Consider the following 17791-nt stretch of genomic DNA (forward strand, 5'->3'; position numbering starts at 1 on the left):
GTGTGATATTCTACAAGTCATGTAAAACGGTGACGTTAATATTCTTATCTGGAGAGCATGCGAAATAAATACTACCGGTGTAGGCTGGAATAATCAGACGCTAGGGATTGCCATTCGATTGGGACTTCTGGCGTATTTCGCCGAACATAAAGAATTTCAAATTAGAGTAAAAACGGAAACGATTGAATGTGAATCAGTTTATATACATTCATATATCATTATTATATGCGTTGCGACCCATTTGTATCAATTTCTAGGTCCCAAATATAAGCGATTTATTAGGCCCGTTACATCTGAAAAAAGACATTGAATATTTCATTGAATTTTCTTATCCTATCCTAAAATGTCCTTCGATAATCCGTGCATAAATTTGGGCAAAATATGGCAGAATTTGTTTATTGTACATTAACTTCGACTGTAACTATGTTTTGCTTCTATTTTTGTCACACACACTAGTCCAAACATTTAATAACGCTAACATTGAAAAATAAAATCAATCCAATATCTGGTCTCTTTTTGATAAAAATCAGGTTGGATTTCTTTAAAGGCTCAATACCACTCTTGTTGTAACTGAATAATATGTCACAATCTTTATTCTGGTCAACAAATTGTACTATTTTACAATATTCCAATTAATTGGTGATGTAAATTTCATCTTAACACACCTAATTTAAAAAATTGGAAAAATTCAACTAAATGATTTGAAAAGCCTGACGTAAAGCTTTTTAAATGTGACTTGGATTTAAAAATATTTTTGAACCCTCTCGACAAGTAAAATAGGGTTTAATGGATAATTTACACAACAGGTAAGACACTAACACATCTAGTACTTAGAATAAGGCTATTTTTTATTTTCTGGAGCTGTCAAGCCAGACAGAGTGTTATTGTCCCTTTAAAGCAAGAAATGGGGAAATAACGCCAGCTCAATGGGGTTGGATACGTCCCCTGTGACAAGTCCCTGTGATCTATAGAGGTTGGAGCGGTCCTATCACGTGATGTGCATCACATGACTTTTCAAAATGGCGTTGACTTGTATCCAAGTTTTGTTGATGATTGGGATGCTTGTCACTGGGAGCATAAATACAATCAGTAAAAAGGCACAGAATGATTGCACGTGAGTAGAACAGGAAATGGAACGAAAGGGACTTTTCAAATTGATAATATCTGAGTGCTGACATGGTCTGTTGGCGGAAAAGAAAGACTTTTAGTCACTGACATTTGTGACCTCGTATGACCAAATTAGGTTTCAATTTCCTGTGTGATTAATAGTCAGCACAATACTGTACAGGGAATCGTTGCCTTCATTGTGGATTAGTGATCGGATTTTCATACAAATATTTTGTATTAAAATATGAGAGAGAGAGATGGGGTTTTAACCTCCACAGGACACAAACTATGTCATTTCGAGACTTGCACATTGTATCATTTAAGGCCTGTCATTGAGTCAAATGGCGTGGTTTCGAATCCCCGGTTGTACGTGACAAGGAGTAGGGTCGCCTGTCCAACCTCGTTTATTTTCTCCAGGTTCTTCAGCTTCCTCCCACTGCTAAAGACCCTTCAAACAAACAAATTATTGAAATAAAATTGAACCATATGATAGTCCCGAAACGACATAGTTTGTGTCGAGTGGACATTAAACCCCATTTCTCTCTCTCCCTCTCACTTCTGCTAGCTGACAGCTGAAAGGGTGCTTGTTTGCGTGAACAGAGTTAAACTGTTTTGAATATGATATCGACATAGGCCTACAAGTTTAGGAGGGACCTATGGAAGATTAGTTTTTTTTTGCAAACTAAATACGTTGCCTCATTAAATAAAGTTTTTATTATTATTATATTATTATAAAACATTTGAAATATTTCAGAGTAAAATATTTGAATTGAATTATTTCAGAGTAAAATATTTGAATTGAAATATTTCAGAGTAAAGTATTTGAATTGAATTATTTCAGAGTAAAAGGTTATCCTGGTAAAAATGGAACAAATGAAGAACATGATTTTGATCATCCTTGGTTTCAAACATGGATTATGTTTATAGGTAACTACCAAGATCTGTATCTTTAAAGATCCTCCTACACTGTCCACCGTCATGGATAAATCAGAATGAAAAGTGCCGAGAAACTTTCACTGATCTCACTGAACCCAGTCATTGTTGTTTGTATTTTAGAGGAGAGCCGCAAAAAGCTCCCCTTAATCAACTCCCTTAATCGCTCCCTTAAAAAGCTCTCCCAGTTTCGATAAGAAGAGTGATTTAGAAATTAAGGAGAGTGATCTGATATTAAGGAGAGTGATTAGTTGTGTGTACGGAAAATGATTCTGAAGATCAATAACTGCATGTTAGGGGGTCATTCCTGGATTCATAAATGATAATAAACCCCCCATAACTCTGTAATAGTAAGTGCAGGAGGACCGTACTACACGTAAAACAAAAATCTACAAGATAAACCTGCGGACAAGACAGCGATTTTCAATTTTAAGGAGAGGGAAAAAAAGCTCCCCTCGGTCGACATTCAGGTGAACGGCAGGCGCTTGAGAGCGATAGCTCGCCTTAAAAAACAATGACTGTGAACCACAGTGGCTCCTGCTCAGTTACTGTAACCTTAGTATTGTGTACACATTATATAGTGGTTTTACAAAACCTGAGCGAAGATTCGTAAATACAAGCCAGTTTTTGGATGCTTGATAGTTAGTATTTTTGTATTCTGAATATGAATATTATAATTCCAGTGGTGTATTGGTATGCTGAATATTTTCAATATGATATTATATCAAATTAATTAAATTTATTTCCTTGTTGAAAGTTTTAAATCTGGTTTAAAGTTCAACTATAAAGTCTGCATATCAAATCCTGAGTTACGGGGACAATTTATATAGCATATTACTTGGATTATAGGCCTATATAATATATCGTATCTCCTAGACTTTAGGCCTATATGATAATGCTCCTATACAATAGGCCAATATAATATATCTCCTAGACTGTAGACCTATATAATAGATTATATCTCCTAGACTGTAGGCCTATATAACATAACGTATATCCTAGACTTTAGGCCTATATGATAATGCTCCTATACAATAGGCCAATATAATATATCTCCTAGACTGTAGACCTATATAATAGATTATATCTCCTAGACTATAGGCCTATATAACATAACGTATATCCTAGACTTTAGGCCTATATGATAATGCTCATATACAATAGGCCAATATAATATATCTCCTAGACTGTAGACCTATATAATAGATTATATCTCCTAGACTGTAGGCCTATATAACATAACGTATATCCTAGACTGTAGGCCTGTATAATAGATTATATCTCCTATATAGACTATGTGCCTATATGATAGATCGTATCTCCTAGACTGTAGGCCTGTATAATAGATTGTATCTCCTAGACTATAGGCCTATATGATAGATCACATCTCCTATACAATAGGCCTATATAATAGGTCGTATCTCCTGGACTGTAGGCCTATATAACATAACGTATATCCTAGACTATAGGCCTATATTATAGATCGTATCTCCTAGACTGTAGGCCTGTATAATAGATTGTATCTCCTAGACTTTAGGCCTATATGATAGAACGCATTTCCTATACAATAGGCCTATATAATAGGTCGTATCTCCTGAACTGTAGGCCTATATAACATAACGTATATCCTAGACTATAGACCTATATGACAGATCGTATCTCCTGAATGTAGGCCTATATAACATAACATATATCCTAGGCTATAGGCCTATATTATATATTGTATCTCCTACACTATAGGCCTATATAATCTATGTCATATATCTACAGGTGAAATGTTTTGTTTGATTGGTCTGCTGATCGTTAGAAGAAAGGAAATACAGACATGGAAAAAACTGGTTTGTAATTTTTACGATCAGTTGGGTTTAAAGTTTGAGTTCAATATTCTGTACTTCAGACAGACACAATTTAACTAGTGATGGATCAATCATTGTTTGTATGGTTGACTAACAGAGTGGTCTGTATGGTTGAACGACAGAGTTGTCTACAGTGAGATCTGTATGGTTGAGTGACAGAGTCGTCTATTGTGAGGTCTGTATGGTTGAGTGACAGAGTGGTCTATTGTGAGGTCTGTATGGTTGAGTGACAGAGTCGTCTATTGTGAGGTCTGTATGGTTGAGTGACAGAGTTGTCTATTGTGAGGTCTGTATGGTTGAGTGACAGAGTCGTCTATTGTGAGGTCTGTATGGTTGAGTGACAGAGTGGTCTGTATGGTTGAGTGACAGAGTTGTCTATTGTGAAGTCTGAATGGTTGAGTGACAGAGTCGTCTATAGTTGTAATCTCCTGACTAATCCTCTTCTGTTTCTTCCCACTGATCAACACAGAAATGAAGATATATAATTACCATGACCTAGATGTTGAGTAGATGTCTAACCTAATTTCTCTTCTTCTGATACATAAATAAACTGTCTATACCATGGGTTGCACGTTGGCCGTATATGCCGGTCAAGACCTAGGACTATGGAAAATGACTGTAACTAGATCTGACCCAACTGTTATTTTGCAATCCGGAAAGAGAGCTTTTTTTTTCAAAACCCAATTTTCAAACATGGCTACGATCGACCTCCACTATGTAACTATACAATTATACGGCCAGTACAGAATAATGCACATGTATAGAAGCCACATAATTTTGTGTTTGGCGTTATAGAGTTGTATGCGTAGTCGTCAACATATTATATTGAGTGTTGTGTTGATAATTAATGATGAGTGTCTGGTGAAATGAAATGAAATGAAATGGAGTTTAACGTCCTACTGTTCTGCTCCTAACCTGGGCTAATGAAGACGGGCATACGCCATACGTGTGCTATGAGGGAAATTTTGCCCAGACAGCGGCACTACAACCTACTCTTATATCGAATTCCAACTGCCAAGGGATCTTTTACGTGCACGCCAATGTGTACACGGGACCTCGGTTTTCCGTCCCATCCGAACGACTAGACAGCTGTCAGCCCCTCCGTCCTGCATCACTGACAAGGGAGAATCACGCCGGAAAATGAGTGTCTGGTAGTAGAACAATAAAAGTTAATTGATATGTGGGAATCTAATCTAGACTCTATACAATCAGTTGACAAATTTTCAGTTCATTTTATCTTTGTAAATACTCAACAGAATTTAACTTTTTTGCGGGTTGGTATTCCTTTTTTGCGGGGGCTGGGGATGGTATTCCTTTTACAGATGCACCTTTCACACAATTATTACAAGATTAGAAATCTCCGAATTAGAAATTTTAACACGGTAATTTAGTTATTGAGGATATGGACAATGATATTCCACATTATATCTTTTATTATTTGTTATTTTTTTTTTTGTAGTCCAGTTGGACAGAGAAAGTGGGAGGAGCCCCATTAGAGCCACCAACCCATAAAAGGTTTGTCCAGTTATATTTACTAATAAATATATGGTATTAAAAATGATCCTGGTAAAACTATAGTATTAAACGATCATGGTAAATCTGTAGTATTAAATCATCATGGTAAATCTATAGTATTAAATCATCATGGTAAATCTATAGTATTAAATCATCATGGTAAATCATGGTAAATCTATAGTATTAAATCATCATGGTAAATCTATAGTATTAAATCATCATGGTAAATCTATAGTATTAAATCATCATGGTAAATCTATAGTATTAAATCATCATGGTTAATCTATAGTGTTAAATCATCCTGTTTAAACCATGTTTACATGTGATAAGGATGGGGTACATTCCCTAAATTCTCGAGGTAGCCGTGCATAGCTGTTACTGGAAAGTCAAATTTTGAAATCTTTGAATCCTACTGCTCCTCAACAAAATCCAGTTTTGGGGGAATCAAACCATATAAGAACTAGGTGAAGTTTTAAGTTTATGAAATGAAATGGGATTTAACATACGAGTTGAAATGAACCAACCAGATTCGATTACGACAGGTGTCATTATATGATCAAGACTGAGGCAATAAAGATACATTGGGTTATGTTATAGCCCGTTCAGACGCTTATTTTTAAACCAGTTCATAATCGCTGGGGTTTTTAAGACAGCATCGTGTTGCGTTCACACGTACTATAAGCCAAACCAGTTTAACTATTCTGACCTCTTCGGTCGGAGGTTAGAGTTAACTGCGCATGGGTGGCTTCATATTCTTTATTCGGTTCTCGCACGCTTTCGATAACATTGGCACTGTCTGACCCCAATATTTCCACAGGAATGTAACTAACTGCGTACTGCGCATGCTCAAAGCAAGCTGGAGCTGGGTTTTTTAAGTCAACCCGTTCAGACGGCTAAGATGAGCCAGTTTAAAATAAAAAGCCTTCTCGAAGACAGGTCGCGAGCAGGGGTTTTTAAACTGGTTTATTTGACCCACATCTGCGTTCAGACGCTTAAGTTAAACTGGTTTAACGATCCCCAGGGTTTTTAAACCAGTTCAACTTAAGCGTCTGAACGGGCTATAAGAGCTGTATCTGCCTATTGCAGGTCTTTCTTTAGGTGTCGGAGGTGGATGGCTGAATGGTCAGCATGTGTGCGCTGTATCATAAAGTCTGTTATTGAGTCAACTGGCGTGGTTTTGATTCCCTGGTTGTGCGTAACAAGGAGTAGGGTAGCCTGTCCGCAATCTGATTAACATACAGATCTATATTTCGTTTCGTTTTTTTTATACTTTCGATGGCCTACACTACATGAAGATCTGACAAGTTATAGCGATAGGTCACGTCAGGGGTCAAGAGACCGACTTATGACCCTATGATGTCAGACATTTGATTAACCAATCAGCATTGATGTTACTAGTGGATTACCCACAGTTCCGAGCAAAAAAAGGTCAAACACCCGACAGACCATTTGATTGGCTGACCCCTCATTTCAAGCAGAACACAAGTTAAATAACAAGTCTTCCAGATCCAAGTGTAGTAAAGACAAGTAAAACGAAATTTTGAACTATAAAAACGAAGCGAAATAGGATCTGTGTTTTAACCAGATTGGTAGCCTGTCCAACCTTGTGGGTTTTCTCCAGGCCCTCCAGTTTCCTCGCACTGCCAAAGGTCTCAAATGTTATATTATTAATTAGACATGTATTAACATGCCAAGCCTATGATCAACTTTCTAGAACATCGGATGATTGTGATTTTGAACAGACTGTAACACGATTGCAATTTAATAATTTAATTTAAAAATGGATAATCAAGATTTTGTTTGCTATCGTAACTATGGTAGCAGTGAAAATCGAGACTACGGTATTCATCAAATAGTCATTCTGTTTTATTACAGGGTTTTTCAGTGGATATTCCTGATTCCCACTGTGTGTGATTTGATCGGAACATCTTTAGCAGGTAATATTAGTTTAAGTATAAAATGTGTTGTCATGGATGGAGGAGAGGTTTTGATAAAATATTATTCATGCGAGAAAGAGAGAGAAATAGAGTTTAACTTCCAATCGACACTACCTAGGTCTTTTCGGGACTAACACATGGTTCAATTTTATTTCAATAATTCACTTGGGCGTAGAAGTCTTTAGCAGAGGGAGGAAACCAGAGGACCCAGTGAACGCCCATGAGGTTGAACAGGCGACCCTACTCCCGGGGAACCGGGGAATCGAAACCACACCAGTTGACTCAATGACAGACCTTATGATATAATGCGCACCTGGCCATAGCCACACCCCTTGACCATGTGACAAGAGTAAACATAGCCACGCCCCTTGACAACAACATGACAAGAGCAATCGTGGACACGCTCCCTTGACAATGTGACAATGCCTCTTTCTCTATGATAGCCTATGTTTTATGTTGTATATTACAGGTATTGGGTTATTATAGGTATTTGTATATTACAGGTATTAGGTTATTATATGTTGTATATTACAGGTATTGGGTTATTATAGGTATTTGTATATTACAGGTATTGGTTTGTTATATGTTGATGCTTCAGTATGGCAGATGTTAAGGGGCTCTATTATAATATTCGCTGGTATTCTATCGGTAAGTTGATGTTATATTATTTGCTGGTATAAGTTGATATTCTGTTACAATATTTATGTGTAATATCACTTAGAAATATATTTTAAAAAACAATAATGTTAAAAATTGTCACATTTGTTGAGGTAAACAAAATTCATAAAAATTGACTAACTGGGAAAATTTTAAATGAATGCTCCGATTGGAACTAACTTATGTTCAAAATTTTATTGTTTGAGGTTTGGAATGATTATTAAACTTCTGTTTTTATTTTCAGAAAGTATTTTTAAAGCGTAAATTAGTATTAAAGCATTGGGCTGGTATGTTGACGGTGATGATTGGTTTAGTGTTAGTTGGTTGTTCTAGTGTGTTTAAATCTAGCGGAGATAATAAAGGGTCTAAAGCCTTATTAGGTCAGTAAAATAAATAGAGAGAGAGATAAAGTTTAAACTCCCCTCAACCTCCACTTGACACAAACTAGGTCATTTCGGGAATAACATATGGTTCAAATTTATTTCAACAATTCGCTTGCGCATAGGGGTCTTTAGCAGTGGAAGGAAACTGGAGGACCTGGAGAAAACCCATGAGGATGGACAGGCAACCCTACAACTTGTCACATACAACCGGAGAATGAAAACCACACCAGTTGACTCAATGACAGACCTCATGACACAGTGCGCCCGCGCTAACCAATCGGCCATCCAACCCCCCTCCACTCAACACAAACTAGGTTTTTTCAGGACTAACATATGGTCCTATAAACAATTCCTGGAGAAAACCCATGAAATGAAATGAGAATGAAATGAAATGGGATTTAACGTCCTACTGTTCTGCTCCTGACTGGGCTAATGAAGACAGGTAGACGCCATACTGTGTGCTATTAGGAAAATTTTGCCCTGGCAGCGGCACTATGGCTTACTCTTATATTGAAATCCAACTGCCAAGAGATCTTTTACGTACACGCCAATGCATACATGGTACCTCGTTTTTTTGTCTCATCCGAATGACTAGACAGCTGTCCTTGTCAGGCCCAAAAACCCATGAGGTTATGCAGGTTTAAAGTGATTTGAAATTTAAATGGGGTTAAAAGTCCTAATTTTCTGCACCAGCCGTGCTATTAAAGACGTTTATTCCATGTATTGTGTAGACCTATATATGCCATGCAGTGTGTAGACGTATATATATGCCATGCAGTGTGTAGACCTATATAAATTATGTCATGCAGTATGCAGACGTATATATGAGGTGGACACAGCACGGTGCCAGGCACGACACAGTTGAATATTAGTAGTGTAAACGCTATCCGGTCTGACAACAATTCTTAGTACGGATTACAGCGCATGCTTCAAATGAACCATGACCTTTTCTACCACGAACTTTGACATTTCTGTCATCAGTTCTGTCAAAATGGCTGCCCAAACTAAATCAACCGCCATAATTGTTTTCATCCGTGTGATTTGCACAATTCTGGTTAAACATTTGGCGTGCCTAGTACGGTTCCGAGATCAGTTATTTTAGAGTAATCTAAACGTGTCAATTTCTTGAAATTTATCACGGGTTGGTACCATGCCGGGAACGGCACTCTTATCATGGCCAAGTGCAAACGGGGCTATAGATGCCACCCTCCTGACAAGTGAGGACCACAGGTTTCCTCTCAGCTAATGCCACGATAGTGATAATCATTATGCCTCTGTAACTCTTTGTTCTGTTTTTCAGGAATTGCTTTAATTTTAGGAAGTCAAGTTGTTAGTGCCAGTCAAATGGTTATAGAGGAAACGTTTCTCAAAAATAAAAGTTATCATCCTTTACAGGTATTGAGTTAATCTTTATACAAGTTATTTCACTGGAAATGAAATGAAATGAAATGGGGTTTAACGTCCTACTGTTTTGCTCCGAACTGGGCTAATGAAGATGGCCATACGCCATACAGTGTGCTATTAGGAAAATTTTGCCCGGGCAGTTGCACTATGGCTTACTCTTATTAAGAATTTCAACTGTCAAGGGATCTTTTACGTGCACGCCAATGTGCACACAGGACCTTGGGTTTTCGTCGCATCCGAATGACTAGACAACTGTCCTTAGCAGGCCCTCCATCCTACATCACTGACCCTTGCATCTGTTATCACTCGTCACTTCAGTCAGTTATATAGAAGGATAACTCATGTTTTCCTTTTGTGTTTGTCACTTCCTTTTGTAGAAACCTTCATTACGCATCTATCATAGCAATGATCTCTGTGTTAAAATTATATTTGGAACGTATTTATGACAGACACCAATTAATATTGTCCTTTAACACCCACCGATTGAAGGCCATTTTATCCGATGTTAATTGTACGTAAATCGTGTGAGGGGACCGCTGATTGATGTCGTAATTAGGAATATTCAGAATCCGGATTACTCAAAACTTTTTTGGCTGAAATAATAAGGAAATAAATCGGGACAGGAAAATGATGACGTAGTATTCAGATGTTGGATGTGACAGAGTCTACTGTACTTCTTGACTATATATCTTTATACAATGTTTATCAACATTTTTATGGAGACTGATGGAGAAATGAATCTTATAAGATATTTTTTGAGGTGACTGATGTAGAAATGAGTCTTATAAGACACTTTTTGAGGTGACTGACTGATGGAGAAATGAATCTTATAAGATATTTTTTGGGGTGACTGATGTAGAAATTGATCTTGTATATTTCAGGTCGTAGGTATGGAAGGTACATTTGGTTTTCTACTTATGTCTGTGGTAAGTAAAAATATATATAGTTATAGTAGTTTATATCTTGCTATGGGGGGTTGGATGGCCGAATGGTTAGCCCGTGCACGCTGTATCATAAGGTCTGTCATTGAATCAAATGGCGTGGTTTCGATTCCCCAGTTGTACATGACAGGGAGTAGGGTCGCCTGTCCAACCTCGTGGGATTTCTCCAGGTCCTCCGGTTTCCTCCCAGTGCTAAAATCAAACCATATGTTAGTCCCGAAATGACCTAGTGTGTGTCAAGTGGAAGTTAAAGCCTCTCTCCCCCCCTCTCTCTCTCTCTCTCTCTCTTGACATGGCCTTTATTGTGTTATGTACTGTGACATATATGGTAAGTAAATATATATGTGCTACTACGATCACAAGTTCTACCTGTGATATTACAGGCCGTGTTACCTGTAATGTATTTGATACCATGACCACAGGTTGATAATAATTATATATTTATAATTACAGGTTGAGTTACCTGTAATAATAGTTATATATTTATAATTGCAGGTCGTGTTACCTGTGATAATAGTTATATATTTATAATTACAGGCCGTGTTACCTGCAATGTATTTTATACCTGGACCACAGGTAGATAATAGTTATGAGAATAGTTTAGATGCGATATATCAGATGGGTAATAGTGTTAGATTGTTGATATTCTGTCTGCTGTATCTATTCTCCATTGCTTTCTACAATTATTTTGGTTTAGCAGTCACCAAATCTTTAACAGGTTTGTAACATTTACACATTCATTTCTTACTTATTTTAGAAATGAAATGAAATGGGGTTTAACGTCCTACTGTTCTGCTCCAACTGGGCTAATGAAGATGGGGATTCGCCATACAGTATGCTATGAGGGAAGTTTTGCCATGACAGTGGCACTACGGCCTACTCTTGTATAGAATTCCAACTGTCAAGGGATCTTTTACGTGCACGCCAGTGTATCATGTTTTTTATACTACTCTGATTACCATAAACTCGATGACTTGTATTTGCCAGGGGTGTTGGATGGCCTAATGATTGATCATACACAGGTAGTCAAGGTTGTAGTCTGTCTGTATTTATTTCAGATGTTCATAGTACATTGATTATACGCAGGTAGTCCGGGTTGTAGTCTATTAAATCGACAAATAACGTCTGTCTGTATTTATTTCAGCTGTTCATCGTACATTGATTGATGCCTGTAGAACTATATTGGTTTGGGTAGTCGATCTTTTTATTTATTACGCCTTTGATAAAGTAAGTACAAGGAATTAATGTTTATACTCAGACCAGTCTTAGAATTACTTTTACTTACAATCCCATCCTTTAACTTACAATCCCATCCTTTAACTTACAATCCCATCCTTTAACTTACAATCCCATCTTTTTACTTAAAACTCCATCCTTTTACTAACAATCGCATCCTTTAACTTACAATCCCATCCTTTAACTTACAATCCCATCCTTTTACTTACAATCCCATCCGTTAACTTACAATCCCACCCTTTAACTTACAATCACATCCTTTTACTTACAATCTCATCCTTTAACTTACAATCTCATCCTGTATCTTACAATCTCATCCTGCATCTTACAATCACGTCCTTTAACTTGGAGCCAATGTGAATCATTGAGTAAGATGTAGGCTCACTAACACGATCCCCAGTCTGTATGATTTTCATACACAACTTGTGATGTATTTTGTGTGGTTGAATAGTCCAACACATGGAATATGTCGTCAATGTAAGCCATTGACTCGATGAAACTATTAAGTGACTCGCAGCAGTGTAACCTGTCAAACCTTCTGTGATTTCTCAATATTTTTACTTCCGGTTTCCTCCGACAGCTAAAGACCTGTACATGCAAGTAAATTATTGAAATAAAATTGAACCATAGATTAGTCCCAAAATGACCTAGTTTGTGTCAAGTAGACGTTAAAAACCCTCCCTCTCTCTCTCTCTCTCTCTTCAATATTTACTGGTAAAAAGCCCTGAGCACATCTAACGAAATGTCAGGTGTTAGTCTCAACTTCACCCAGGAGGCTATACTTAACTTTCCATCGTTATACAACTTCACCCACAAGACTATACTTCACTCTCCATCGTTATACAACTTCACCCAGGAGACCATACTTCACTCTCCATCGTTATACAACTTCACCCACAAGACTATACTTCACTCTCCATCGTTATACAACTTCACCCAGGAGACCATACTTAACTCTCCATCGTTATGTTTATATTATTTTGTTTTATTTAGAATTTTGGTGAACCATTTGATAAACAGTATGGAATATTACAAGGTATAGTCGAATTAAATATCCATTATAACCTAATTAGATTTATATGACATATTATGCCTAATTAGATTTATATGAAGTATGCCGTGTTAGATTTAATTACCTCAATTAATTTAATATTCTTCATTGAATTAAAGTCTAATATTCTTAAACATACATTATGGAAGAGCCAAATCTGTCTATTGCATGTCTTTCTTTAAGCCTGAAATGTTATATAAACTATTAATTAGAGATTTATTAACAAAACAAGACCATAATCAACTCTTGATGGCATCAGATACTTGAGTTTTTAACTAGATTAAAACGCTTCCCCATTTAAAGATTTAATTTTAAAATAGGTAAGCGAGGCTAAGTCTCGAATATACCAGTGCACTGGTTATCCCTATGCACACATCATGTAAAAACTACAAACAGTAATAACTTGACTCAGAATGAAGTAATTTGAATGAAATTTTCAATATTTTCATTTTACATTATCTATTTTTGAGCTATTATAACAAGAATGGTCAGCTCTTTATCTAAATCTTACATAATGTATCTTTAATTAACTTAAACTCTAATATTTTTCATTGAATTACAGTCTAATATTCTTAATTGAATTAATGTCTAATATTCTGAATATACACAATTTGATTGGTCCGTAAGTTTGCATTAATGGTCTGAACACCGTCTAGGGAGAGGGGTTTAATATAGGCAATGCCTGTTTCCCAATCCCTATTCAGATACAAATCTGAATAAAAATATTGCTTTAAAAAAAACCCCACCCTCTTCAATGAAATGAAATGAAATGGGGTTTAACGTCCTACTCTTCTGCACCTAACCTGGGCTAATTGAAGACGGGCATACGCCATACAGTGTGCTATGAGGGAAATTTTACCCGGGCAGCGGCGCTACGGCCTACTCTTATATCGAATTCCAACTGCCAAGGGATCTTTTACGTGCACGCCAATGTGTACACAGGACCTCGGTTTTTCGTCCCATTCGAAGAACTAGGCAGCTGTCCTTGTCAGGCCCTCCGTTCTGCATCACTGACAAGGGGAAACCACGCCGGAAAAACGAGATGAACTTTCTTGGCCAATGCAGGGATCGAACACCCGACCTCCAGGCTAGCGAGCCAGCGCCTTACCCACTTAGCCACGTGATCCCCCGTCTTCAATGAAAATATGTCAGATGTTAACATAAACAATATAACAACACCTGATTTTATTCATATTAACGAATTTATTAATTCCGTTAAATTCTGTTTGTTTTTTTCAGTGGATGGTTTTATATTTTTAATGATTGGAACAGCTTTATACAACAATCTAATAGATTTATCATTTATACCTTGCTGTAAGGCGTCGGAACAGGAATTACAGGCCATCAATAGAAATCGCACGATACAGGATGACGATTCTGCTAGTGATGTCGAAGATGAGGAAGAACCGTTGATTAGAGAACGACCAAATGTTTATACTTAAAATATTTATAACCACGAATATCATATTCATGTTGTCATGGTGATCATTGAGCTTCCAAGGCAAGAAACAAGTTACCTGTCACAAACACTGACTCGGCACTGATTTGTCTTTTTCTAGTGTTATTATTTATGGTTCAACACAACTAAAATCATTATATTCCAGGCCTTTTCATTAATCATGCATTATACAAGAGCTAAATCTGCCTATTGCAGGTCATTCTTTAGGCCTGAAATGCTATATAAACTATTAATTAGACATTTATTAACATGACAAGACTATAATCAACTCTTTATGGCATCGGATACTCACACCCAACCGTGATAAGTATATACTCACACAGTTATCATAATATCTTTCTTAAAACATACATTATACAAGAGCTAAATCGGCCTATTGCAGGTCTTTCTTTAGGCCTGATATATTATATAAACTATTAATTAGATATTTATTAACATGACAAGACTATAATAAACTCTCTATGGTATCCGATACTCATGAGGAGTATAGCATCCATGTTATTCATTGTAACATTGTATTTATATACCTCCCAGTTAGTTATATTTATCAATTGTGAATTTTATGTTTTTAATATATACATTCATCCATCTGTGAATTTTACGTTATATATTCAGTTATTAGGTTGTTATGATTACTATTGAAGACACGTAAAAATGGCCGCATGAAGTCAAACAGAAACCAATATGATAAGATAGGTAATATAAGATGTTTATTGCATCAAAACGTCCGTGAAGGACAGCATGCATACATATACACTTAGACATAGTCATATACATTCAATAATACATATTACATAGACAACTCAATACATTCATACAAACAGTATACTTTATGTACAACTGTACATGTACATGTATATCAAATAGTAAGTGGAGGAAGACCGCACTACACACAAAACAAAAATCTACAATATGAACTTAGTAATATAGCTCACTACGGTTGTTTTAGGTTGTATCAGATTGATTTATTGTGTAATACTCGTACCATGTGTGTTCAGGCCCGTAACTAGGGGTTGCAAAAAGTTTTGGGAAAAAATAGATATACATTGTCCGTCAATATTACAGCACCCCCGAGAACACTACCCGCCCCCCTCGTTGCTCCAAGCTAGTTACGGCCCTGTGTGTGTTGTCTAAATTCTTGTATGTTAAAGTAGCTAAGTCTCGACTCAGTGGTTCTCAACCTTTTTTTGCCAACGACACACCTTGGAACACATGAAAAAATAGCCGCACACCTGGCTAAAATATATATGAAAATTTTTTTTGAATTTTGCAAAATAAAAACATGGCAACTCATAGACAGCATACAACCGTAGACAGAGACTAGTCATAAGACACATAGAATGACTCAAACTAAATAAAGAAAAACACAGCTATGAACTTATCAGTAGACACCAGTTAATACTCAATTGGGATCATGTGTTTTTTTGCATTTTCTTAGTGTGCCGTTCAAAATTCCACGGCACACTGGTTGAGAATCACTGCCCTAACTCAATATCATCAAAAGTCTTTGACATTGAAAACATGAATTTTTTGTCAATTTAAATCAACATTGATGTTGTGATCTCACCGGGGAAAAGATGGGCTTCTGATATCCAATATTTAAGACAAAATAAACATTTTACCATTTTTTACATGAATCATGTACCATAATGCGTTTCAGCGCCATTTGTAACAAGGGACTCAAAGAGAATGAGGCTAGACATATTCCACAAAACATGTCAAACTGAGACGCCATATTCTTATCTGGAGAACGTGCAATAAATACTATCGGTGTAGACTGGAATAACCAGATGCTAGAGATTGCCATTCAATTGAGACTTCTGGCGTATTTCGCTGAACATAACTGATTAGAAATTAAAGTAAAAACAGAAACGATTGAATGTAAATCGGTTTACATCCATTCATATTACATTGTTATATGCGTTGCGACCCATTTGTGTTAATTTCTAGGTCCTAAATATTAGCGATTTAGCTCCTATAATACATTTACTCTCATGTTGTAATAATTTTGTGTTTTTTGATAAAAGTATTGAATTTAGAAGAGGACATAGAATATTTCAATGTTTTTAGTGGCTACCTCAGTGTATATATAAGGTGAAACAGCTGCTGGTTTATTTTTTTAAATTTATATCATCATAATTTGTACATTTTATATGTTTGAAACTATTATAACTTGAACTCAGTAACTAATATGTAAAAATACCATTTCATTGTTGTATATACTGGGACTGCACCATGGAGCAGTTTCATTGCTCTATATATTGGGACAGTAACTTTGTATACTTTTTGTATATAAAATATTTTTTTCAAACTCATTATTTAATTGATTCTGTTTTTTTCCATAAATCTTTTGTTCTGTATGTTTATTTTTATACACCCACATTGAAATGTGGTCGCATATTGTCCTCACCCCCATCCTTCCGTCAATCCGGCTTCCACAATTGCCAGTGGACGCTCTAGAGACTAAAGTGAATATCTGATTAACTTTAAATTTATACACAGTGTTTAAGGTCATTTTTGATTACTGCCAGAGTTATGGCCCTTGATCACTTTGGAAGATCTTGTGGATGTTTTAGAGACAATAGTTATCATCTGATTGATTTTATATTTATACACCGTGTTTACGCCTATATATAATCGCTTTGATTGACATTAGATTGATACACAGAGTTTTAAGGTCTTGAGATGAATAAGTCTATTGATTTTCAATAATTTTTGAACAGCTAAATCCATGATATTAAATGTTTTGTATACTAAACGTTAGCATGGGCCAAACAAATTATAATGTTTTTCAGATAATGACTTGATGAGTTGTTACTCTTAATCAGATTTTAGTGTATTATAAATGTTTCATTACCGACAAATAAAAATATGCGACAACTCTTGTTGACTGCTCTTGTTGACTGCCCGGACGACTTTAGCTGCTGTTAGCATAGGTTTTGTTGCCTGGCAACCTATCTTTTTATGCGTGAGCCATTAACAGATTAAAACTGTAACATTAATAAAGATCTAATTTAAATGAGAAAAAAATTTATTGTTTATTCCAGTCAAATTAAACATGCATTATGCAAGAGCAAAATCTGCTTATTACAAGTCTTTCTTTAGGCCTGAAATGTTATCTAAATTATCAATTAGACATTAATTAACTTATCCAGACCATAATAAACTCTTGATGTCAAGGCTAGCCTTCGATGTAGGCTGGATTAGATTCCTATATGCCGCTAACGGCCAAAGATAATTAAATCAGAAAAAGTGGATAATCGAGACTATGCTGTTTATATTAATGATTTTAGTAATGATAACCGAGACTAT

The 17791-nt window shown here is 36.2% G+C and overlaps 1 protein-coding gene across 1 annotated transcript; it reads left to right on the top strand.

The window, feature by feature from the left end:
* The first annotated feature begins 1018 nt into the window (after window positions 1-1018).
* LOC126820395 (solute carrier family 35 member F6) lies at window positions 1019-16794 on the top strand. Its single transcript, XM_050548313.2, has 13 exons — window positions 1019-1114; window positions 1949-2034; window positions 3811-3878; window positions 5356-5411; window positions 7287-7348; window positions 7917-7996; window positions 8250-8385; window positions 9689-9783; window positions 10674-10718; window positions 11271-11451; window positions 11878-11960; window positions 12963-13005; window positions 14260-16794. Exons 1-13 carry the CDS (start codon window positions 1020-1022, stop codon window positions 14460-14462), a joined length of 1233 nt encoding a protein of 410 aa, XP_050404270.1. The 5' UTR covers window position 1019; the 3' UTR covers window positions 14463-16794.
* Window positions 16795-17791: the final 997 nt, after the last annotated feature.

This window comes from Patella vulgata, chromosome 5 (assembly GCF_932274485.2).
Source record: "Patella vulgata chromosome 5, xgPatVulg1.2, whole genome shotgun sequence".
Lineage (NCBI taxonomy): Eukaryota > Metazoa > Mollusca > Gastropoda > Patellidae > Patella > Patella vulgata.